Source organism: Varroa destructor, unplaced genomic scaffold (assembly GCF_002443255.2).
Source record: "Varroa destructor unplaced genomic scaffold, Vdes_3.0 BEIS01000007.1, whole genome shotgun sequence".
NCBI lineage: Eukaryota > Metazoa > Arthropoda > Arachnida > Mesostigmata > Varroidae > Varroa > Varroa destructor.
The window spans coordinates 18,337,898-18,362,381 of record NW_019211460.1 but is presented as its reverse complement, the minus strand read 5'-3'; the positions used below and the strand labels follow the sequence as shown (position 1 = coordinate 18,362,381).

Here is a 24,484-nt window from a genome sequence, read left to right as displayed (position 1 = left end):
TTCATCAATAGACGCACCATCGTTAGGCAGCTTGGAACGTATAAGCGGTTTCACACTAGTTTTGTTGAGGAAATCAATAGGAGGACGCAGCAGTGCACTGGCGGTATCCGTGGGCGACGCGCGGTCCACGGTAGACGTATAGTCATTCAGGGTTTCTACAGGGCGGTGCACGCTAAACGTACGATCACTCAGGGTTTCCACTGGGCGGTGCACGCTAGACGTGCGGTCACTCAGGGTTTCCACTGGGTGATGCACGCTATACGTGCGGTCACTCAGAGTTTCCTCTGGGTGGTGCATGCTAGACGTGCGGTCATTCAGAGTTTCCACTGGGCGGCGCACGCTAGACGTGTGGTCACTCAGGGTGTCCACTGGGCGGTGCACGCTAGACGTGCGGTCGCTCAGGGTTTCCACTGGGCGCAGACGAGTTAATTTGGGGCGCCAATGCCACCAGCGGACGAACATAGATAGGCGCACAGGAATAGCAAATCAGCACAGAGGATTTGAAAACAGGCATTGAAAACAAGCAGTCAGAAACACAGCCAAATCAGAAGAGTAAGAAGATTGAAAGAAAAAAAAAGTTAGCGCCTTTTTTTGATATCGTGCAATTCAGCGAACGAACGAGAAGTCCTAGGACGTACATGTTCATTTAACATTAATGACTTTACGATGAAGAAAGTGTTTTAGTTCGAAGCAGGCTAAAAATAAATCAATATAATTTCGTCGCAACATTTGTTTTAATATTTGTCGGTGCTACTACTCACGATTTAGGATGTTTAACGTATTGCTGCAACGGTTGTCCTTTCCATGTTCGATGCTTTGTATGCTACCAGTATCCGCCTGCCAGTTATGGGTACATTCGCCTTTTTTTGGACTCCAGGCGCAGTACGGATCCTGGAGCTGTACACACTGACTACACGTCTTCGCTAGATCACAGTGATATAGTGGAATTCCCTGAACTCTGTTATCGCTAACGATAATCAGCTGCTGCTCGTTTTGTGACCGTCGGACGACGAGATTAGTCACGGCGACGGGCTCACTACGGAATGTACTCGCGGTTGACGAATTTAAAAAGGCAGCCGATTTTCCAAACACATCAACATCCTCGACAATGACCGATTCTATAGGCTTCCCATCATCAGCTTGCCGTATTGACAGCCAGGCTAAATTGACTACTTTGAGGACATGGCCATGATCGGTGCCGATAAAAAGGACATCATACGTGTTTCCGTTGACAGCCTCCACTTGCGGATCGACAGCTATGTATGTATAGCGGTACGTGAAGCCAGTGCGTACCACAACAGGCCTGCCCCAGTAGGACGGTACAGCCTCATCCATCAGCGGGTGACTAGCGATGAAGTTCAACGTTTCATCTGGTATTTGACTCTCGTTCACGCATGTACCAGGCCGAGGTTCTGGCACTTTCGAATCGACCACACGCAGCCAATTTGAATTTTTGCCATCTTGACCTTTAAATGGCCCGTTAAAGGTAGCTTCGATGTCTTCAAGACGGAAAGCGCACACAGCTGAACCTAAGATTGAGTTTAGTCCTGTCGTAAAAACCGAATAGATTAGCCGAGCAGGTTTACCCACATATGACCCGTGAACGACGGCACTAGTTGACTGCAATTCGTTGAAGTAGAACGGAATATCGCCTGGCATCGAACAATTGAGACGAGCCTTTAGAAACGAAGTAAATTTGTTCTTAAAAACGTGAGGTCCACCCTGATCATTGGTGCAAACGCGCGCCACCCGTGAGTACACGGCTTTGCCACAGTTGATGAATTCGACTGCGTTTTCGCGGAAAAAAAAGTACACGAATTGACCCAAGTGCATTGAAGACACAAACTGTGGGGCTGCAAAAAGAGACGGGAAACAAGTCAAAACACCATATTAGCCTTATTATTATTGATCGTCTTTAGTTTTAGCTCAGTTTTACTTATTCTGTCATATATATATATATATATATATATATATATATATATATTGTCTACTGTCACCCTACCGTTCAGATGTCTGGGGTCGAACTTCACTGTCCGAAGAGGTGTTCGGTAAATTAACGGATCTGCGCCCGAGAACTGACCTACAGTGCCCGTGTATAAATCGCCGTCTGCAAAGTTTTATTTTGTGGTACGGTACAATGTTAAAATGGCCAAAAGGTGTTATGATTCATGAACATGAAAAATCTCTGGAAAAATTTAACAGTAAAATACATAAAATCAGTCTTGAGAGATAAGGAGCCACTTGACTGAAACACAAGCGTGAGCCTCAGATGTTTTTTTCCAAGTATATTCATTGACAGTCACACCCATAGTATTAGTCCTTAGAATTTTGTAAAACTTTATGCGTCATTACATGGACGCTGCTATTTAACATTAAGCTAGTTCGCAACCAGGCGAACGAGACGTTTACAGTATTGTGCTTGTTGATAGCTCGGAACATTTACGGCACTCTAATCATATTAACAAGTTAGATTAACTGGCCTTTCGAAAGCTCGCGCATTTGCGATCACGCCTTATCATGCTAAAAAGCATAGAACTTGTCTGGTATTAAATTTACGGCTAAAACAGGCCCACTATAGGTAGAAGAAGGGGCAAATTAATTCCTTGCTATCAATAGGACCCCCATGATCCTGCTGTGATGATGTGTTCATCTAATAAGCTTATGAACAGAGTAAGGTGATACTTTTTTATACTGAGAATAACCGGCTATCAAAAACAGCGCTTAATTAAAGCAGTAGGACTGAACAGAAAACTAGATGACGCATTCATTAGTAGATCTGCACCGTTAAACCCAGACAGACAACGCAACTCGACCCAATTTCATTTGTATCGTAGTACTGAGAAACTAACACGGACACTGCTTTTATTATGCGTTAAAGAATACGAAAAAAGTACATTCTAAAATGGTAATTCTTGATTGAAAAGTGGACGCGAGCGACGGCTCTGTGTGACGTACCGGCAAATGTATACGTAGAGTTATGATTAGCATCGTAGGGACATAATCCCTCGCCGGGCATCTCTTCAGCCACCTTGAACTCAACGTCGAATAAGTGCCGTTTGTTGAGCGGTGTTTCCGCCTTCGGGCTTAACGTTAACGTCTGTTTGGACATGATCACGTACTCACGGCATTTCGGTTTGTAAGCGTTCGTACCACAAATTAACAGGCGATCATCGCTCTTTCTGACAATAATCCGAATATAATTGTGGCATTCATCTTCCTGTTTACAGTACAGACGACACCTCTTCGTGTCATTCTCAGACGGTCTCCATTCAATGCGTTGTTGCACCGATAGTGATACAGAGGACACGTTATAAACGAAGTTTCTAGATAGATGTAAACATCAAAATAACATGTTGCAATCATGTGAAGGTCTTACATACGGAGTGTGCATTGCATCTACATTAGCCCAGAAACGGTATTGGAAAAATATATTTCCGGCTGATCTCGTTTGTGTAAGTTCGTCTTGTAAACGCTTCATAGTTCGAGAGAAAACTAAGCTACTTAACAAGTTAATAACAAAGCACAATTTACAATTCAAATTATTTGACTTGCTGGCGTTGTTTTTCCGTCATTTAAAAAGGTCACACTATTCCGTACTCTAATTCTTTACTGCATTTTGATTTCCTACTGTTATACTAAATAGAAGATAAAGATTCCCGTGGCTTTTTAAAGGGTCAAGTCGCCTTTGCCCCTCCCCTAAACACACATAATATATACACTAAGTTATCACTATTGAACTTTTGATGTGTAGCCACCGCGTAAATAAAATAATTACTTAGAATATATTTACGCTCGACTGACATGTTGCAAATTCATATGAAATTATTAATAAATCACTTACCTGGCTCCAATCAAGAGAGACTCATCATCGTAATCTAACAAACGAAAGTGATCAGCGCTTTGTTCGCTGCGAAAACTCACCGCACGGTCAGGAGCTGAAGATTCGTACGTAAAAGCGGGAGGGTAACCGCGTTAAATGTACCGTTAACAATGATAGCATTGATATAATTAATTCGGTTACAGTCCGTTTGTCTACTCGTAATATCAGGATCTGCAGACAACTTTGGCCAGCGTATGTTATTTGTTACGAAGATGTACACTTGTCTTTGTACGATAGTCGTCATCATTTAGAACCATATAGCAATCATTCATTAAGTGTTTATGTTAAACTACGTATTACATCTTGTATAATTAACCATCTAATTCATACATATATATACGCTTATTTTTTCATGTTTCTTGAGTAGGTAAAAATACCCATCAGGCCATTTTCAGCCTACATATATCCTAACTTTTTTTCAAGTGTTCGTCTACCGAATAGTCAACAGACAGTTTAGTTGAGATCCTTAGTGGTTAGCATGAGGCCTGGCCTAACAATTACCTGACCGACTACAAGTCACAGGCCATACCAAGCTTACAGATTGTTGTTTAGTGTCATACTATGCCAAGAGGAAAAAAAGGTAAAGTAAACGACTTTAGGAAAAGTGCGACGCGCTCCTAATGGTAGAGCTGTCGAAGCAGCGAAAGGACTCAGGCGCGATCTAACCGGATCTAGCTTTCCCTTGACAAATCAACAGCCTGACTAGGATAGGATAGCGACAGAAACTAAGAGAAAACAGGCCCTGACGTCCCAATCGGAACATGCCAACGCAGAAAGAGTGTAGAATACAAGGTTGGCCTCTCGAGACCGATCCTGCTTCGCCTGCAGCTATATGAGTCGGAGGTAATGGGCCTGAAGAAAGCCTCAAAGCAAAATACCTCTGATTATAGAAGGTCGCGAGGCTGATCATAAATCTATTTTTGTAGTAGGTTCGTGCAGAGGTATACTGTATACGAGTCCCATTTTCAACATTATAACGCATTCAATATGCGCATATTCATAAACGAAGGTATGATACATAGTGAATAGTATTTGGATAGAACAGGTATTTGTTAGTTTTCCTATAACTTATAGCCTTATCTAATTAATGGACATTATTATTGATATTTATTATTAAAAATCACAGCCGATTCGAGATTGGACATCGTCGCTACTACCGTAACGCGTGAGGAGTGTGACGAGATTTCAGTTTGATTCTATGCTATTTCTCGGTATATTGTCCAGCAGCGACACACGGCCGGCTCGAACCCAGATATCGCAAAGCACTACACCCATATAATTCTAGCGAAAAAACTAGCGAACTATTTTTTTATCACTGTTAAAAAATCTATATACCTCGAATTTTGACACGTATAAGATAAATTATTTTATTCTATTTTGTATTCAGCAAAGCACTGGGGGGTGAGTCTTTCTGAGGCTAAAAAGCGTATGCATAACAATCACATGCCGAGTGAGTTTGCATTATTACGGATCAGAAATGGTAAGTGAAGACTGACATTTGGTGTGCGCCAGACTGACTAATGATACGAGATCCAGTCGGGGCAACGTGAAGGATTTTCGCCTACGATGAATTTCATTGATACGCACACGCGTGTTTCACGTCTACCACTACACAAGCCATAGTGTGAAATCAGCTTGTAGAAGAAAGGTATATACACTAAGGCACCACATTTATATCTACTAGTACGTTGGCTAATAACTCAGCCTTAGATTTTTTTTATACACTGAGAAGATAATCATTTGCGAGTGTATCTTTTATTAAGGGTGTGTACCTCACAGAAGACTAAAGAAACGGTACACTTTATAACGGTAGACTTTTTGACGATTGTTTGATGGCAATATTATTACTTCTTTGAAATTTTTTTAGGCTCGGTGCATACTGTTCTACGATAGGGTCGCGTTACGTCTAAGGTAAGTCCCATATAGGTCACCATGTTAAACGCCATCACGTAGTGTCATACCTTCATCCGTTCATCGCGTACTGCACAACACTTGGCCGTTGTACACAAAGCAAATCCAGAGGCTGATTCATTCTGTTTACTTAAGTACAGTGGAAGACTTAGCCATAATGTTCCTCAACACTCTCTCTTTCACTGCCAGTATCCCCTTCTCTTCGCATAAAACGTGAACTACTAGTTAAAGTTAGGCAGAAGACTCGCTAAGGAAAATCAATAAAACGCAAAAAAAGAGACCTGTGCAGCAAGAGTATCAAACCCAAGCATAAGGCAATGGGACTACTGCCTTGATAGAGTGGGTCGTCCAGTGCTCGCCAAGACTTCCTAGCCTACGCTTTAGCGGCCCGTCATGTTGAGTCCGTAGCTGCTTTCACTCTGTCTTTGGCAAGCTGCATCAACGCTCACGATGCTATCATTAGACGATATTGACATTGTAATCGACTTAACGCAAAGATTAACGCAGAACCGAAAGAATGGACAGCGGCAAAAATTATAAGAAATAGAACAGGTAACCATTTGAACGAACGACCAATAATCCCGATGGTTTACGCAGGACGAGTTCCGAATTGTTACTATTGGTGTTATAGAGCAACTGTGATAAAAAGAACCTATGCGTTTCGATGGCGACTTTAGCCAACAGCACACTGAATCCATCGCGCACACAAGCCTCCCTCACCGTAGCTCCCGTTCCAGCCACAACTGCAATTGATCTGCTAAAGCTTGCTCGGTTTCTTAGTGAGTCGCATATGAAAGAAATGAAATACAATTCCTGCTATCTGAAGCGCTTACTGGCCATCTTGTTGTTACTCTGAAACTTGTCCTATGATCGTGCAGTTTGGCGATACGATGTGCAAGCGAGTCAAGCTTGATCGGCGCCCGAGTGCATCTAGCAAATTTTTTTTTGGATAATCCCGTCTCCACAAGATATCGACTGACGATGCTGGCGCTTCTACAGTCGCCTCCAGTGCTACACCAGCCAGTCAGGTTTCTAGCCGCCTGGTGCCTCGATCATCTTGGCTGTTACCAGTCGGAGTATTCATTCAACACCAACTCATCCCTGGCGGTGCAGGGCAGCAGCGTCGACGTGGCTCTGATGCTTCCGAACGGCTGAAACTGTCCTCCAAACTGCTGTTGCGACCGCTACCGGTCTGCCTGCGTATGCTAATACACGCGCACAAGACGACAGTGCGTTCTCCGCCCCTGCGGACTTTCAATTCAGAAGAGAGCAAGCACGGAGAACAGACTGAAGCAGAACAGAGCCCGGGGGAATGGCAAGGAGCACGAAGATCAAAGTTACAATGTGAAATTGATTGCAATCTTTTTTCGCTGCAAGAGTAGTCCCAGCAGTAGCCACGGAAGCATTGCCGGAACCGCGTACGAGGAGGCTTAAAAGAAACGAATCATCAAAGAGCGTCTAAGTGGTGACTTTAGCCCCGCGACTCAGTCGCGCTCTTCTGTGCATGAAGTATCGCACACGAGTTGGCTGGCAGAAGTGAAACGACGTTCGCGCGATGCATTGGGTATAGTGCAGCGTGACGCGGACAGTCAAGGAAAATCTAAACGCGGTCGTGGTAGGCGCATTGGTGATAGCGGTAGAGAAGCGGTGGAAGGGGTAGAAACGATAGAGCAGGAGAATGGCGACAAAGCAGCTGTGGCCAGTCGAACCGGAGTGGAACGAATTAGAGAAAGGGTGATACTATCTCAGTAGAAAAGCATCGTGTTCTAATAGACACGGCCAAAGTGAGCAGAAAGTCGTTGGGCACTAGGGCTCTTGCTCATACGTCAAGCTCAGACGTCTGCCCAATTGGCCGTCCACATAATTGGGCCAGAAGGGCATCGTATTGTATGAAACACATTGACAAAGCAGACATTCGTATGTCTAAGGTGTAAACCTGTGATTCTTCGTATTTATGGATAATATAACGCTATGCGACGCGTATGAAAGCTTAGTTTTTCGCTTCCTGTTGGCGACCAGCGGTCAGGCGCTCAGAGTTTACAGAATATGACAGGGAAGGCTGCGTGAGTGTGACTCTTCGTTTTCTGAATTGTTCGTGCCGCATTTTGTCCCCTGCTATGGGTAGTAGAAGGGACGGGTGGAAAATGCAGGAAATACAGGGACATGTCTGCAATTGAAGAGGAGAGAATAAACGGTTGAATTCAACCCCCGAGAGTTAAGAAACAGGGAGACACGGGATCCTCGGGTACATCGGGGAGGAGTAACAGAAAACACTGCTGTGTTTTCCGTTACTGCGCCCCTATGATGTATGCCCCGAGATTTCAATACGAAACGTCATTCAAACTTTGCCGCCACACAAAAAGAAAAGACGGATGTAGATATCGATGGAGTGGGAGAGATCGCATAAAACTATAAGGAGCAGCAGCCTGTTGGTTATATTGTTAGATCTGTGAGCAAAGAAAGCCTTTAAATTGAAGAGAAGCAAATGCATTACGAAACAACGGAACCCTTATGAAACCTGAAAAAGTTAAACCCAAAAAAATAATACTATAGACATAGGACATAATAGGTCAGAGGAATAGTAGACCAATTATGTGTACCATGTAGACAACCACCATTTCTATTATATCGCAGGAAAAGGACACGAAAGATAAACCAATATCAAACCATATACTTGTTCTCAGATAACGTTTCTGAAATTTACAAATCACATGACATTTTCTCAGACAACAATAAGCCACCAAACAAACTGACCGCGAAACATAGCTTCATCTCAACACAAATGAACCGTAGAACCGCACAATTTTCTGAATATACGGAAACGCTTGTTGCTTCCACATACCTTGCGTTCTGCCTAACATAGAGTACGTAGCATCGACGTTCCCAATTTGTCTAACGTGCTCGCTCAGTGTATTATATTGCCGCCCTCAGCTAGGAAACATGCATGATGTGGCGCTGTCGCCCGCCGGATGTGTACTTTGTAATCATTTATATTATAGGAATTGGCAAATATAACACTGGAAGCAATTGACAAGATAAGCTCGACACATCTGTCTGTTGCATAGCGCTAACGTATGGGTAGAACCAGGACACTTTTAGGGTGTGCTGCGGCAGGGTACGAACTCAAGTTGATTTTGATGTTGCCGAAGGGAGATGTGGACGCGCGCAGGTTTGTTATCGGCTCTAATTTGCGAGTCGTAGCAAGATATCAGTCAAATCACACAATAGTGAATATTATCTGGTTGCTGTTTCTTTCTAAATTTCTTACTAAATAGCTGCGCAGCAAATTTCTGTCTATAACTAGACGTAGAATGAAAACAAGATCTACTTAGTAGTAGTCTAAAAACCTGATACCCCTCGAGGGCATGTATAGATGTTGCCCACCCTGCCAAACGTAACTATGGGGGTAGTTCGTTGCCTACGTTTGACGTAAAATGAGCCATAAAGTACGTCATAGAGAGGCCATTGAGGTTCGACGAGGCGTATTGTAATCGGCGGTAGGAAATACTATTACTTTTCTAATACGATTTCCCACAAAATGTCAACGTAAGCTCTATTATTGCAGAGAACAAGATAACGATGGACTGTCAATATCACCTGATTGCCGCCCCCAGCCCCGAAGGTAGCACCCGTACAAAATATATTGGAAAATAAGACTTCGTATTATCAGTAATCTTTGCCTCTTTTTTTGAAACCCCAAGCTTTATCATTGCCAACTCAATATCATACGGGCAGACGCTAGATTCATCTAGCATAGAATGGACCACCGGCGACAGTTTTCACTTTTTATAAGGCTTCTTTCTCGGGTGCAATCGACATTTTCGGTGCGCAGCTTCGTCACTATTTTTGTTAAGATTGATCTGCAGTACACGTGGCAATTTGTCCATGCACTGTTATAGCAGACGATAGCGCGGACTCGTCCCAACGTGTCGTCCCTGGTTATTGGGTCGGGTAGGCAGGGCTCACTAGCTGACAAGGGGTTAGATAGCTGTCTCCCTTGTCTGGTTACCTCGCCACCACTCCTCGTGCCATACGAAAGACATATGGCTGTAAAGAGGTGTGACGGTTGGATGGATCGACAGAGGCGTTTACCGAATGACAGCACAATTGCGGGGTGGCGACTACAGGCGAATGAATGAGGAAACGATAAGTAGTTTAGTTGGCAACGGGGTATGAAGACGTGGGGCTGATGGGTAGTTAGATATTTGGCTATAGTGATACACTGACAGAGACGCACACGTGGACATACTATACAGGAGACTCCAGGGAGTAAGTAGCTTGATCAAGTGGGGTGAACGCGTGTGATGATTGTGTACTGATCAGTTGCTGTTGCCATCATTGGCATGAGGAGGGCCAAGCGACTCCAGGGCGCCTATGTAGGGTTGTGTGTAAAGAGAGACTAGACTAGATTGAACTCGAATATTCAGTACTCAAGCTCCGCAAACGATGCTCACATATAAATAGCAATAAGAAATAAGTAAATGATTACTCAGTGCTGTCGTATTCATTACTACGCAAAGCTGAGACTAAGGCAAAAATGGTCATTTATTATCTTGCTGTTATTATTATAGAGCTGTGTAAACTTACGCTCGATCCATATCTATTATACGGATGACATAAGTTAAAAAAATAAGAAAAATTTAACGCTGACAAAATAAATCGATCATAGTATCCGAACTTATTTTAGGAGAAGGTAATAAGATACGATTATAGCTTGCTACTAGGTAACAGAGAGTTCTTTATCTTGTTTTTCTGAATTGCTGTGTTTAAATGTTTGTCCAGAGATCACACCAAGCCATAGTAAAAACGATCCTACAACAGACGTATGATGAATCCGATAAGGGTGTCGTTTGTACCGGACCCCTTTAAAGGTGGGCCTCCCCGGCCACCGATGGCTACTAAGACCAGCGTCACCCAGCGCAATGTGGAATAAACCCGAACTGCTAAGTACTTGGACATAAATTATTCAACATGGATACACAGAGAGACACATTGACACCGATGCGGCATCGATCGAAATTCGCTGTCCGAGAGCGAATGGCTCCCGATGCTAATGATGAAGAAGATCGCAGGATGGGACGGAGGTGGCGTAAGGGACGGTACTTGCAATGAATCAAATAGCTAGAATATACACAGATATCGTTTCTGCTCAACATCTGTCTTTTTGTGTAACCCCCAGAAGTATATAGAGCTGTAATGTGCTTAAGCGCTAATAAGAAACATTTACTTGGATGTAATGAAGGTCTCAAAGGTGCATGATAGGACGTTAAAAGCAAATACGGTGGACTTTGAAGCTGAATAAATCTTGAATTAGTTGAACTAGAGTGATGATCCTTCAGTGTTTTAGAAGTGCTGCCTTTATTTCTTATCCCAATGTTCTGGCAGCATATGAACATACGTACTACCCGCGTTTCCATATGCAATTTTTCTTCCTATGGCCTTCTGAAGCAAATCGATGCTGAGCTACACTTGCCCAGCCATTGCCCTTTTTGGGGCCTGAAAAGTATCGTAATTACACGGGTTTGATCGAGAAAACAAGCGGATTACAGATCCTTTCCATGCAATCCAGAAAGTAATTGAGGCATGACGATGAGTTTTGCGCTCTCGTCAAGCAAGCAGATCGCGTGCTTTCCATTGCCGTGCCAATTGTCCACGGATCCCTTGAGGAACTCGAAATAGCGAGCTTTGTTTGCTGTTTCATTTTCGATAGTTATAGTGGCCGATGTTTATTGCAAATGCTAGCACCACCTCACGTTCGAACTTATTATATAGGTAAATACTGTTTCACCTGGTGTCCTTTCGAGAGATCGGACTACGCTCCTTGCGGTGACCGCGTGCCAAGATGAGTAAAGGTAATTCGTATTTTACTAGCTAATTTTCATTTGTAACATATATTGTTCTAAGCGTTCTTCGCTTTTACGAGACATATCATAAGAGGATCAATCGTCAACGAAGTTTTAGAGGTTGCGAGTAAACGTCTAATTAGTGTACAATTCATGGCTGACGCGCATTAAGATTTATTACTTTATTATTAAGATTATGATAAATACATTCATATCGCATGAATTATAGCTTTCGGCTCGAGAACGCTAACGGCGGAATTGTTGGCCGTACGGTCAATTAGAGAACGTCATTGCCATCATAATATATAAAAATCGCAATGAACGCGCGCCTATCCTAAAGTGTACAGCTTTTCTGACGTCCTATTTCGTAGACCACTTGCAAGATCTCCGTATTGTTGTGGGAACATGTACACAAAACTATCTAGTCGAAGATTATACTGTTCAATAATCCGAGCTATCAAAATGCTGTAACCATACGTTTGTTTGTTTGTTGATGATTTGAACCCCAGTATTGGCTTCACTATTGAGAATATCGATAGTGAACGAAGTCGCTAGCGTCTACTGCGAAGGGTTCTCGCATGTATTAATTTCTGTAGACTAATATTTACGTATATTTATGAGTAAAGATGGGTTACATTATTATGTTTAAACGTATAGGACACACGTAAGTGTTTTGTATTGCACAAAACCGCTCATATTAGAAGCTTCTTATAAACGTGTTGAATTTGTGTGAAGTGTACGTCTCACCATTCCAGACCCTGTTTTTGGGAGCGACTTGAATTAGCTGCCAGCCAAACATGATTTTGGACGACAGTAATAGTAAATTATCGATTCAAAAGCCTCTGTATATTTTTAAATCTACATTTTCTACATTATTATATATTTGAACAGCTCGATGGATAGGCGACAGTGGTCAGAGCGTTCACTGATTCGAGCTCCTGACATTTCCGAATAGCACTCGTGCGCAATATAAGCCTCATTTCATAGTGATAATTAGACAGCGATCATTTATTATCAACTAGGACATCAACAATCGTTTCCTAGAAGCACACGTGATCCGACCAGGTACGCGCCCACGATTTGATGAACGAAAATATCGAAATAGAAGATTGAATGCAGACATATCGTTTGCAAATACATATGTGTCAAAGGAAGAAAAGAAGCTCTGAATTTGCACCAATCGTGACGTAGATATGATAACGAAATGGAGTAGTACGTATATGGGATTAATCTGATGGAATCGCCTTTAGACGATAAAGCGCTCGTAAAGGTTCATTCTCATCCCAGTAGCGGGTTGCAAATGTTTCTGCCAACACGCGAATACCTGTAACATTATGAAGTATCGTCACAAATGCCAATTTACAAGATAAGTTATCAACCATGACGCACCGTTCCTTCCAACGTTCCCACGGAAAGTTAGCTCCGTCTGCCTTACAACGTTGCTGATGACTAGTGATTTAATAGTACTCCCACATGCAAGAACTACTCTTCACATAGCATTGGAATTAGTAAGCGTTCATAACACTGAGCAAGTAGTGTAGACTTAGTCTATACATAGATCAGGGGCTCTGTCGGACGATCGATGAGCCTGTTACAAGCGAATCCAGCGGACTTTGAAACTGACCTATGCGCCAGTGGGAGACAAAATTTAGCTGATGAACACCCTTCCAGAGATTTGCGGATGAAAATGAGTTCAGAGAGAAAAACATCTCTTAAACCCAAAAATCAAGGACCAGTGAATAAGTTTTTATTTTTCCCAAACTCACAGTTCTACGGAAATTCATAAAAATCGGATATCAACGAGAGGGCATGGAGGTTTTAGGCGAAAACGCAGTATGTAGAAGTGCGAATAGTTCACAATGGAAACTGGAATGTTGAAAATGGCGCGATAGGCGATAATGCATTGCTTTAACCTAGAAAACTGTTAACGAAACCAGACCTTGCAGGCTCTGTTAACCAAAACTGACACTTCACCTGCAATGTGTTGCAAAATTACAATCAAAATACTAGAAACATGGAAACTAATTAAAAAACTGATATCCCATGCATAGTTTGTAGGCCATGTTAGAAATGCGTGTGGTGCACTCGACATTTTGCGTAATGAACGAGAAATCCGCCTGGAACGCACGGTCGCCATAGGCGAGGCACAGTCTTATTACTACTGCGAGCCAGTAGGGACCACAAGAACGGCCTCGCCCTGGAGAGTAGTTGAATTCGGTAGCAATGTCGAATAAATTCGTACGTAAGGTGATGGTGGTCCTTTCAAGGAATACTAGGGTCATCTATTGTTCTGAGGTACTCGCCAAAAATGCAACCCGTCAATTCGAGGTCCTCGAGAGGCTCATGGACTATCGCTACAGCAATCGAAAGCACGCAGTCTGGTTACTTATAACAAGGCCTAATCACGATGCTTCATTTACTTCCTAGATTCAGCGAAGGAACCCCCTGCTTACTCTCCCGATCTGAATCCGCGTGATTACGGGGCCTTCCATACCTTAAGAAGAGCAACTAATGGGCAGTTATGTCTCACTATGTATTTATTTTGACAATCCATGGATAGAAAAGTTACATACAAGAATGCGAGTGGTTGTTATGGTACTGTTTAGAAGCTGGAGGAGCGCTGTGTAAACAGAAAAGTGTCTAAAAAAATAAAGCTTAACTCATTGCAGAATCATCACTTTAGCCCAGCTAATTCAAAATTTAACTAATGTAAAGGTCTGCTAGATTCGTTTTTAATAACTATGCATGTACATTACTAATTACGTTCTTTTTTTATAGCTATCTGAGTGCTTTCATATGCCGCCTGCTGCTTTGTCCTGTTTATATACCTGTGCTAATTTTCAAAGTTTTTAAAATTTTAACTAGGTTTTTTTTCACAATGAAAAAAGTATTTTGTAAAATCAGCTTTCCCCTGCTTTCTCATAATGATCAGGTAATAGCAGTTAATATTACTAAATAAGTAAAATAATGAAGTTCCGAAGATCTATATTTATATAACATTTTTGTTACTATGTGCCGTTAGCTCTCATAGCAATAACATAACACGTATATCATATGCATAGCAAACGACGCATAGGTGGCGCTTTTGAATACTGGTCTTCCACAAATTGTTATCAAAGCATTTGTTTTCACGATTATTTATAAGTGAAATCTCCATATTTACAGTCCCAATGGCTGCCCTGTCACGTGCGAATACATTGTTGTCAGCAGAAGAACCAAATTGAACGTTCGTTCTCTGTAATATGGCAGCCCTATTTTGTATTTCAGAAGAGCTCTTCGTACTCCTCACAGTTCTGTATTGCTTTGGTGCACTGTTAATATAATCATAGGCTATTTTGGAAAACATTTTACAGGAACTGCTACTTGTAGGAAACTGGAGATGTTACATACAGAGAAGTTACTATAAGAAACTAAAACATTACTTGGTTGGTTTCAAAAGGATCCAAATTTTCCCTAAATAACTTTAGCAAGTGGAAAGGGCTAAATCGCCTTTGACACTTTCTTTGCTTTGAAAAAGCCTGACGGGTCTATCTGCATAATTGCTACATCGCATTGTACATGTAAATACTTCGAAAGCTTTGTTCCATTTGATTTTTACTATTATATACAAATGTAAAGCCAATACGACTCGTCAGCGTTATCGATGCAGATACCCATACATGTGTTCGACGATTTGACTAAGCGTTACTAAGTCGTCTGTTTTTGTTACCGCCCATAGAGGCAACTGTACATATCAGCTAACAGTGGCCATAGTAAAAAGGAAATATACAAATAGGAACTAAAGGGGCTCTTAATGATGCTTCCTGAAGAACAGCGCGCAAAACCGACTCGTATTTCCCTCGTTCTTTCTTGCTTTTTCGTTGATTTCTTGCTCTTGCTGCCAGCACCGTAAGCCGGGCCAAGTCATCTGTTCCGTCATACGCGATGCTCTGTCGAACCCCTTATGTATACAGTTGTGCTTAACACATAATGGCGCAATCGCGCTTTTGAAGTTCTCACGTATCTGAGTTGTCTTTCCCTCAATCGTTGTCTTCACTGGGAAAAAGAAGACATATCTTTTAGCCTCTTACCCCTCGGATCATTCCTGGATTCTCTCATCTAAGCCTGTCCTCAGCCAACTTTCGGATCAAGCCACTAAGCAACGATCCGAATGTTGACCGGGCTATGGCAAAGTGTTGATTGCGACATCTTTTGGCCATTGCGAAAGCCGCTTCCCTCCAGAGTTGAGCAGGAGATGGGACCTGTCTCATCTTCGCTTCGCTAGAAGCAGACGCAAACCTCATGAGGGGTCGAGAACAACGCAAGAGAAAAGGAACACTTGTCACAGTGCATGCGATTGCCTTACTTTGCTTGCTCTGCCAGGGCAGGAAGCAATCGCCAATCGCAACGTGTGTGTAGCAGGAAACAAATTTTCGTTCTCTTAGGGACAAGGCAGGGGGTACTAGAACGACTAGGGGTGACAGGAAGATCATCGGGATGAGGGGAACGAACCATACTCGAGGGACAAGCGAAATACGGGAGTCTGACACCCGTCAGAGGTAGCGCTGAAGGGAAAACAGGGGTTTGCAAGACCCGTTTCCTATTAATTCCTTACATCCTAGTAGATGACTGGTGATGTCGCTCGTATCGAGTTTTATCCCAGCCTATTCTAGCAATGCCAGTGTTATTCTGATAAAAGAAAAGTGTGTAGAACGAATAAAGAATAGAGGATTGTATGCGACGAGAAGTCGGGATCCATAGACGAAGGAAATGGAACCATAGAACGACACGGATGAATAGACGGTATACGGTAGGGAATGAGGGGTACGTATGCCTAATTTGTGTGCAGTTCTTGCACGGGCTCTTGCCAGCCTTCGTGGAGGATACCATCTATGTCATCCCCATTTTCTTTATAGGCGCTAACAGTAAGTTAGACGGAGTGATGACAGCTGGCACTCTGCGTTGGATTCGATCAATTGAGCAGGCTCATGTCAGGCTGACGAAAGAGCCGCGCATTGGAAGGAGAAGCATGAGCACTCAGCAAAAAGAGCCGAACCCTGGCATGAAAAAGACGATAACTAAAAGAAGAAGGCGATGACTAAAAGGCAAGTAGAAGAACGCAACTTCCAACCGAGTAAAGCTTGACCCTATACATATGCACTGTTTGGATAATAACTGTGGATAATTAGTTAGCTTGCTGTGAGTACTGACCAACGTGCTGATTGAAGACCAACGGGCTGTTAAAAGCTTGTCTAGGAGCAAGGTGATGTGCATTCTTATTGTACATGGGCATGTACACAATATGAATCGTTCGTGACTAGAATGAGTAGGATAGGAATTTTTTAAGATAATGACATCAGTCGGACGTGCCCCTTTTTATCACACGATTATCAAACACCATAAAATAAAATTTAATATATGATCCTACGCCTACTAACGTACTTTATAACTTATTTACTCATATCAACCTATTATCTTCAAATTCGGCAAATGCATTCTGTCCCTCGTGCGTCCTCACGATCGGGTAGGATAGTAATAATGATAACGATAATAAATATCCAATCAATGTTTTTAGTCACATAGAGCTATAATATCTATAGCAGGCTTATATGCTTTTATGCAATATCAATAGTGGTAATACCCCGCATTCATTCCTGTTCATGTTTGTAGACAACTAACTGCTCTAATACTTTATCCCGACCGGAATGCTCCGAAGGTCATCGAATAGTTCCGTTGTCCCGTTCTGCCTTCAGGTGTATTCATTCAATCCGATCTACCTAATAAAGTGCACGACAAGCAAACTTTATAATCGGGTATTGGACTACCCTTGGATTTCACCACGCTTGCCCGTTCCCCAACCATCTGGGGGACTCAACGGTCCCCATATGTTCTGATGAGACCTGGGCAAGTGTGCAAACATGGGCTTCTCAGAATATGCAGAACGCTTGAAACGTTTTTTTAACAGCACCAAACAACGCTACCCTTTTTCCTCTTCATTTCCCACTTATCCTTCTATTTGTGCGCCACCTGTCGAGCGCTGTTTACGACCAATTCAATTTATTTAGCTTTCTCTGTTGCGAGCGGGCACATTCAGACCTTCTTTTAGACGTAACCAACCACCATTGAACCTGGGTTACGGAAAACCTGACTCTGCTAGCATACGTATACATATATACGAATTTGCTCTGTTTGTCCGCGATCGTGACTGTCTGAGGCGAACTGAGATAGCAAGGAATTCGGTTAATAGAATCCTGCCTAGCCGATTTAAGCCTTCTTAAGATCTCTCAAGCAAGACACTTACCTAATAATAAGAAATAGCGGCCGCTACCATGTTTCTATTGGGTTGTTCTGCTGCCATTCTGACGAGTCACGTGGAGGATAGTTGCAAAAACAGGGCGTAAAGTCCCTGTAAGACGCTGCTGATATAGCGAAAGCAGGATAAAGGCATAAGAGCAAGTAGCTCCTGTCAAAGCCAGCTCTAATAGGTAGTAGGTAAAGTAATCAAACAAATAAGATCATTATTCGGTCTGAGGTCGGATGGCTCTACTGAGGAAAAAAGTAAAAATTTATTTCGCAAGAGTAGTAGAAAGCTTGAAGAAATTAATTTTTCAAGGAGATGGCGATTTCTGTTATTGGTGTATTCATTGTGCATTTTTTAAAATTATTGTTTTTTCCAATTAAGCGATATTTTCGGTGAAATATCATGTGAATCAGCTTCGACTTCTTGGCAGAAATTTAATTCTCTTGACCTCCAGCTTGGTTAATGGATTTGTATAGAATGGATCGACCGTGTACCAGAAAAAAGTGTAGCCTATGTTCGGCCACCTGGCTGTAGTGCGTCAGAAGACGAACTGCGCCAATTCTTTTTATCGCAGAGTCACTGTGAAATAAAATGACTTCTTAATGGTTATCTGTTCCGATGCCAGGCTGTACATTGAAACTGTCGTCTACTTTTGAATAGCAACTCAGTCTCGCTAAAGCCTCCTATATATTGTTATTTTCAGACAATTAGTACCAACAAGTAGTTCTCATCAGGCAAATCCTGCGGCCACATCCGTACACGTGGCGACAAAAAAGGTTCGTCGTTGATATTATTGTCACTGTTATTGTTATTGCTGTGTTTCTGTGCTCTTGTTCTAGTTCTTGCCGTCGTTGTTTTGTTGTCGCTCCTGCTGCTATTGCTCTACTGATTCAAAATCATCGTGGATTGTCTAGGAGCCGATTGTGGCAGCAAAACATGGTAGCAGTGCCTATGGTTATGTTTCGGCATTTAGATGTGATATGCGTAACGATGAGAATAACTGAATTATTATAGAACTGATAGATGTCGACGCTAAATAGCTCTTCAGCGATAAACCACACAGATTCAATTGTCGCTACTGATTTTAAGACATGGCGTACTTTTTTATGGCTAGAACGCATATTGTAATAACAAACACACGAAATGCACTCGTTTTCTTCTCTACGGCTGTCTAATTCCTTTCTGGTAGGTATAACTGAACCACTCGTTTCCCGTACGTTCCGTCTTCTGTGCTATCTGGTATCAGCTATGTGCATCATAGATGTGAGTTAAGATCTAGATCAAAAACGAATGAGTACGGTGTAACAATTTGGGCTGGTCATTACGTAATTCGCTCGGATCGACCATACAAAAATTAGATACATAGTATCCCAATTGGTAATAATGCAGTAGTTTGACCCATTGCACGACTACATCGTCGTTCACGAAGCAAAAACTTGCTCCTAATTATCCATTTATATTTAAATTAATTATTCAAGCTAATATAAACCTAAATATAGCAAAGACCGGCTTATAATAAATTATATATATGTGGACGTTCAATTACCAAAACGATATGATGTTTTCGTTATTTAATTTAGATATGAATCCACGCACACCGCAGTGGTATAATCAAATTCCAGCCCAACAATGCCCTATATGATGTACAAGACAAATATATCTCATCAGTATGGTAATAATGACAAAATGAGCAATTCCAGGCTAAGACAAATACGGAAGGAATTCAATGTTCGCCGACTGGGTAGAAGGTTGCGAGCGTTACCTACCGCCTTTAGCAACGTAGCGGTATGCCACCCCTGATATATTGACCAATGCTAATTATGAACCCGTATCACTTTCGCCGTATGCCTAGCATGATGCCATAGTGACAAGTTAAAAAGAGGTAAAAATCCACATTTACAATCGTTTAGAAAAGTCTGCTTACTTTACGAGAGGTGAAAAGTGTCCCTTGATACGCAACAGTTATACGTGTGTTATAGAAGAAGAAGAAGAATGGTTTTTGTTTCGATAAAAAATCTATAAAATAAATTATCTATTATCTAAAAATAAAATATCCCAGCTGGTTAAGTTTGCTCAACTATATTTCGTGTCCTTCGCATCTTGCTACGGCTAGGAACTTCAAAGTAATTCCAGTTCAAGAATAGCTTATTCTCGGTCCAACCAAAAAATACGGCCCTTGCCGCGCTATACTCTAAAGCAATGCTATTACGTAGTACGTTATTTTCTACTAGTATTTGTCTTCTTGGGTGAATTTTCCATCCTTAGATATTAAGCGCGTAGCTTCATTTTCATCATAAGCTTCATACGGGAACTATAGACGAGCAAACAATGTGCTCTATTTATACACGGTACCTATGACATACACACATTAGAATCAGGACCAGGGGCCGTTCTAGCATGGATCGTAATGCGTGCTTGGAGGTCACCGTGATTGTGTTAGTAGGGCTCTCACCTATGCCCATCTATCAAAGAGTGTGCAACGGACCTTCGAAGCCAATAGGTTGGGAAAGTAACCGAAGCTGCCGCAGGTACTCATCATAGGTAGCAGTATAGAACAGCCATGCGGAACAACGGTTGGGCGCTCAGGTAATTAGATAGGGTGACGATGGCACTGGAAGAACCCTAAGAGCAGCTCTTTGAAGTTTCGCATCAAGATACAGCTCGACGCGCGTAGTGCATCGTGGTCAAATTAGGACTAACCGAGCCTATTGTACTTGGCCACACGCGGTAGAGTGGCCGTGGTAGGCCTAGAAATATATACATATATTATCAAAGTGGATTCCCGTACCTATTCAGCGCATCACGCACGAAACCTAGAGCGACGAAACGTCATAGGGCATACAATACTTAATAAGTGTGAAACATTGGCGTGGTCCACGTATAATTCGTCCCTAAGACTTATCCGCTTTCAGTGAATTTTGTTGTTTTTGACTGCTTGTCGGTCTTTTACTCCTTCGATGTTGGCAACCCTATCCTCTATCCGTTAGCAAAAGCACAGTATTCTCATAGCGAAACCTCTATCGAATTTTTGATCAGCCGCCGGCTACCATGTAAGATTCGTAGATTCCGAGATAGCTAGCGATTGTTTAAACGAAAGGAAGCCTGAAAACCGAGCGGGTTAAAACAGGACAACAAGGCATGACGGTAAAATTGGCCTGGGAACGCAGCTTTTGGTTACAGTTCCCGAGGTACATTGTTTCAGAGCATGGGCGACGTGATCTGAACGGGATTGAATGTTTCGTGTACAGTCGACTTGTATATATTTTCAAAGCATCCTACCGAGTTCTTCTACTAACAGTAGTAACAATGCCATATCGCAAGCTAGGACCCCTCCATACTTGATCAGCACCAAAGCTAACTGTATTTTATCAAAAACCAGTATACTTACTATGCAAGCTATTTTATATGAAGCACGTTTGTGTTCAAGGGATGAGGCGTGTGTATTACGCTTGTCCATTAATTATCGAATGGACTGCCTTTATTGATGTAGAGAGCAATGAACGTATAAGCACTGCACCTCTTCGCTAGCATTTGACCTTTTCGTTGAACAGAGTTGTTAGAATGCATGTCCATGCATCCTTACCGTCCTTGAGGCTTAAGCAAGTTCGTGCGCGAGGGGGAGAGGAGTGGCTAAAACTCGCAAGGTTTAATCTACTTTTTTCTTTTTTCCTCTTGCTTCATTTGCTATTTCGGTAAATCTAAGCCTATAGCACAATGCTCTCAGCCAAATGAGCTATCTGCAAATCAGCCTTCGCTTTACCTGGACTGAAAGAAGGGATAATATGATATGATGATCACCCTGACCCAATGCTGATGAACATCGCACCCCAACCCGCAGTATGAGGAACTTCTCATCGGCCATGTGCTGCCTTACCCGGATCGCATTCAGCCCTAATTTACATATGACACCTATTTAATAACAGCTGGACAACAGTGATGGCCACCTATACTTGCTGTTTAACTAGCAAGTATACGTAAATAATTTTTGCGTAGTAAACTAATAAAAGCTGATCTATTTTTGACACATACACCGACCTACCAATAGGGGTCCGTAACCCCGTCAATGCATAACCTCCATACGCGTTTACAATGCTGCGTGATATGCACTGAGCGTGGATTTCCGTTATCGCTAGTGAAGAACTATTGAATCACATATTATATAGCGTGTAATCTATGAGATCCTGTATTTATATTGTACTTACGTAATCTGTTGATGCGAATTCTCGGCTGAAGATTTTCTTGCCAGGCGGCTTCACCCAGATTGCCTCGGCTCATGATCGCCAAAGTCATGATGAAAAGACTTGCAAAAAGCTTCACCGAAAAGGTTGTTAGAGACTGTGATGACGTCATGACAGTGGAAGAACGGTGAATGCCGGCGCATGTTGTCGTACTAAACAACATGAACTTAATGGATTATACAGTGACCTTCGAAAATCTATAAGACGATCTTGCATCAACCGCCTACGAGAATTCAGCTGCCAGCTGCCACGACACCAAGTTAATCAAGATCGGCCTAACTCACAACACTGTCCGATAATGCAAGTTCTAGCGGATGGCAGGGTAATGCCGGAACGCTGCGGCAGATGCAGACGACGCCACACCTCGATGGGGTAGACACCTGTGGGAACTGAATACTACACTACAGATGTTGTGTAATATCCAGAGTAGAATATTATAAAATAGTTAGTATATCATAACTTTTCTTTCCTGCATTTGTTTTGCTCAGGTTGGAAATTCACCCTCCTTCTTCTCGGTTTTTCTAATGTCGAACATAATACTTAATTTAGTCACGTCATGTGACAGAACGATAAAATCTCGCAATTAGCCAAGTTGTTAATGTTGTGAATTTTACGTCCGGTACCGCCGTTAGGCATTTTATCACGCGGCTGGCTCCCACCACGATGAAGCCTGTTTATGCCAGGATTCCAACCTATGCCACAATGTGTCCCTAATATTACAAGGCAAATACGTTACCCTCTCAGCTATTATGAGGGGATCGTGTAGCCTTGCAAATGTTTCATGGATATCAAAATGTATCTACAAAAACGTATCTAGATACCCTGAAAATGCCAAATGAGTGCAGGGAGTTACTGTTCGCCACCGCATCAAGGGACGCATCCTTTAAACTTCTTCACGTTGCAGATGCTTTACTCTGACTGTGGCTTTAAGGGTACTCTGATATTTATTGAAGGTCGGAGTTTCGCTTAAGATTTGATTCGTCTAAACCTGCTGGCCCAGCTGACACCACGCTGCTAAGGCCTGTTCAATATATAGACACGCGGTGTTCGACAAAAAATGTGGCCTGTCGTAGTGATAACTTAAGAAAAGCCAAATTTGCGGCAGCGAGTAACTCTGTATTATTGTCTTCTCAGGGAAAAGTAGAAATAGAGAGCGATTAACTTTGCGGGGAAGAAAATGTTCACTAATACTATAGTATAGAACCGGCAAAAATAAGAGAAGGCAAGCTAGTCTCATTTGCCTTTACAGGTCAAATGAAAACTAGATGAATTAACATGGACAATGTTCTGTTATCAAAAAAGATCCTAGCTGCGTTAGAGGATATGTCGTGTTGAGCCAGGTGCAAGCCGTACTCCTTATAAGGTTTTTGCGGTACTCAGAGATATACATGCCTCTCGTTCACCTTCGACGACTTCAACATCGAGTAAAAACATACAACGAGAATGTCACTAGGCCATGACTCCAAGAGAGCAGGGGGGGGGGGGGTGTTGCTAGCGGATAATTACCTTCTATGTGAGCTAACGGCTCGAAGAATTCCGTACGATGCCCTCCATCCTACATGGTCCGCCTCTGAGGCGTTCTATCCCCGTCTGTAAACTGCACAAGCGACTTTGACTGTTCAAAAAATCGCGTACCGGAAGTCGCGTACCTTTGTGTAAGTTTGGTCGCAACTGAACCCTCGAATACTTCCACGTTACTAACATAGGTACAGGCCTTCTCGTCTTCGTCCTGTACCTCGTGGAAAAGTTGCCGCAACGGCAACAGGGGCAGCGGCGGTCCGTTCGCTGCTCCATTCGTGCACCGAAAGAGCAATGGAGTAAAATAAAAACTCACTGGTAGAAACTGTCAGTCAGCCAGCCAGCCATCAGTTACGGCCGCCAACAACCAAAAAGCCCACCCTACTTATGGTTCCACGGGCGTACACAAATTTGACACCACTGTCAACCGTGACATCGTTATGCATACTGTGGGTCCGCTGATCGCTGATCCTTCAGGTCAAAAACGTATACTCCGCAGGTAGGACCGTCTGGTCGGGGAAAAGCATGCCGACTGTGAAAAGCGAAACCTTATCAGATGCCGTCACAAGCATACGTATGCGAGACTTGACCTTGACTATTACAGTTGAACGTTTGTAAAAGTGGCTAGTTATTGTTGTGGCCACCGGCAGTTACCTGATATTCATTTATAGTTCGTTCGGTTCAACTTTGATATTTCCAGGCAGAAGTGTGCCTGGAGAGGCCAAAAAAATGTACTGACAGGACAATGTTCATTGTCGCTGAAGGTTTCTCTGTTATACATCCATTGAGAGTGAGTGTCAGCGAACATTGACGT

General features: G+C 42.6%; 1 protein-coding gene across 12 annotated transcripts in view; it reads right to left on the bottom strand.

Annotated features, from left to right (window-relative positions):
• LOC111253993 (semaphorin-1A-like) overlaps positions 1-24,484 on the bottom strand; it is a 99,335-nt gene that overhangs the window by 5,270 nt on the left and 69,581 nt on the right. For 6 of the 12 annotated variants that reach the window (XM_022814369.2, XM_022814373.2, XM_086974076.1 and 3 more), the window contains exons 2-7: positions 22,117-22,553; positions 3,842-3,935; positions 2,956-3,323; positions 2,003-2,107; positions 762-1,853; positions 18-410 (exon numbers count right to left, since the gene is read on the bottom strand). In XM_022814369.2, the coding sequence (XP_022670104.1) occupies positions 18-410; positions 762-1,853; positions 2,003-2,107; positions 2,956-3,323; positions 3,842-3,935; positions 22,117-22,315 (2,251 nt within the window). In that variant the 5' untranslated portion in view covers positions 22,316-22,553. Of the gene's footprint in view, positions 1-17; positions 411-761; positions 1,854-2,002; positions 2,108-2,955; positions 3,324-3,841; positions 3,936-5,841; positions 14,583-22,116; positions 22,554-23,658; positions 24,304-24,484 lie in introns of those variants that run through there. The other 6 variants (XM_022814374.2, XM_022814375.2, XM_022814370.2 and 3 more) reach the window with 5 other exon arrangements.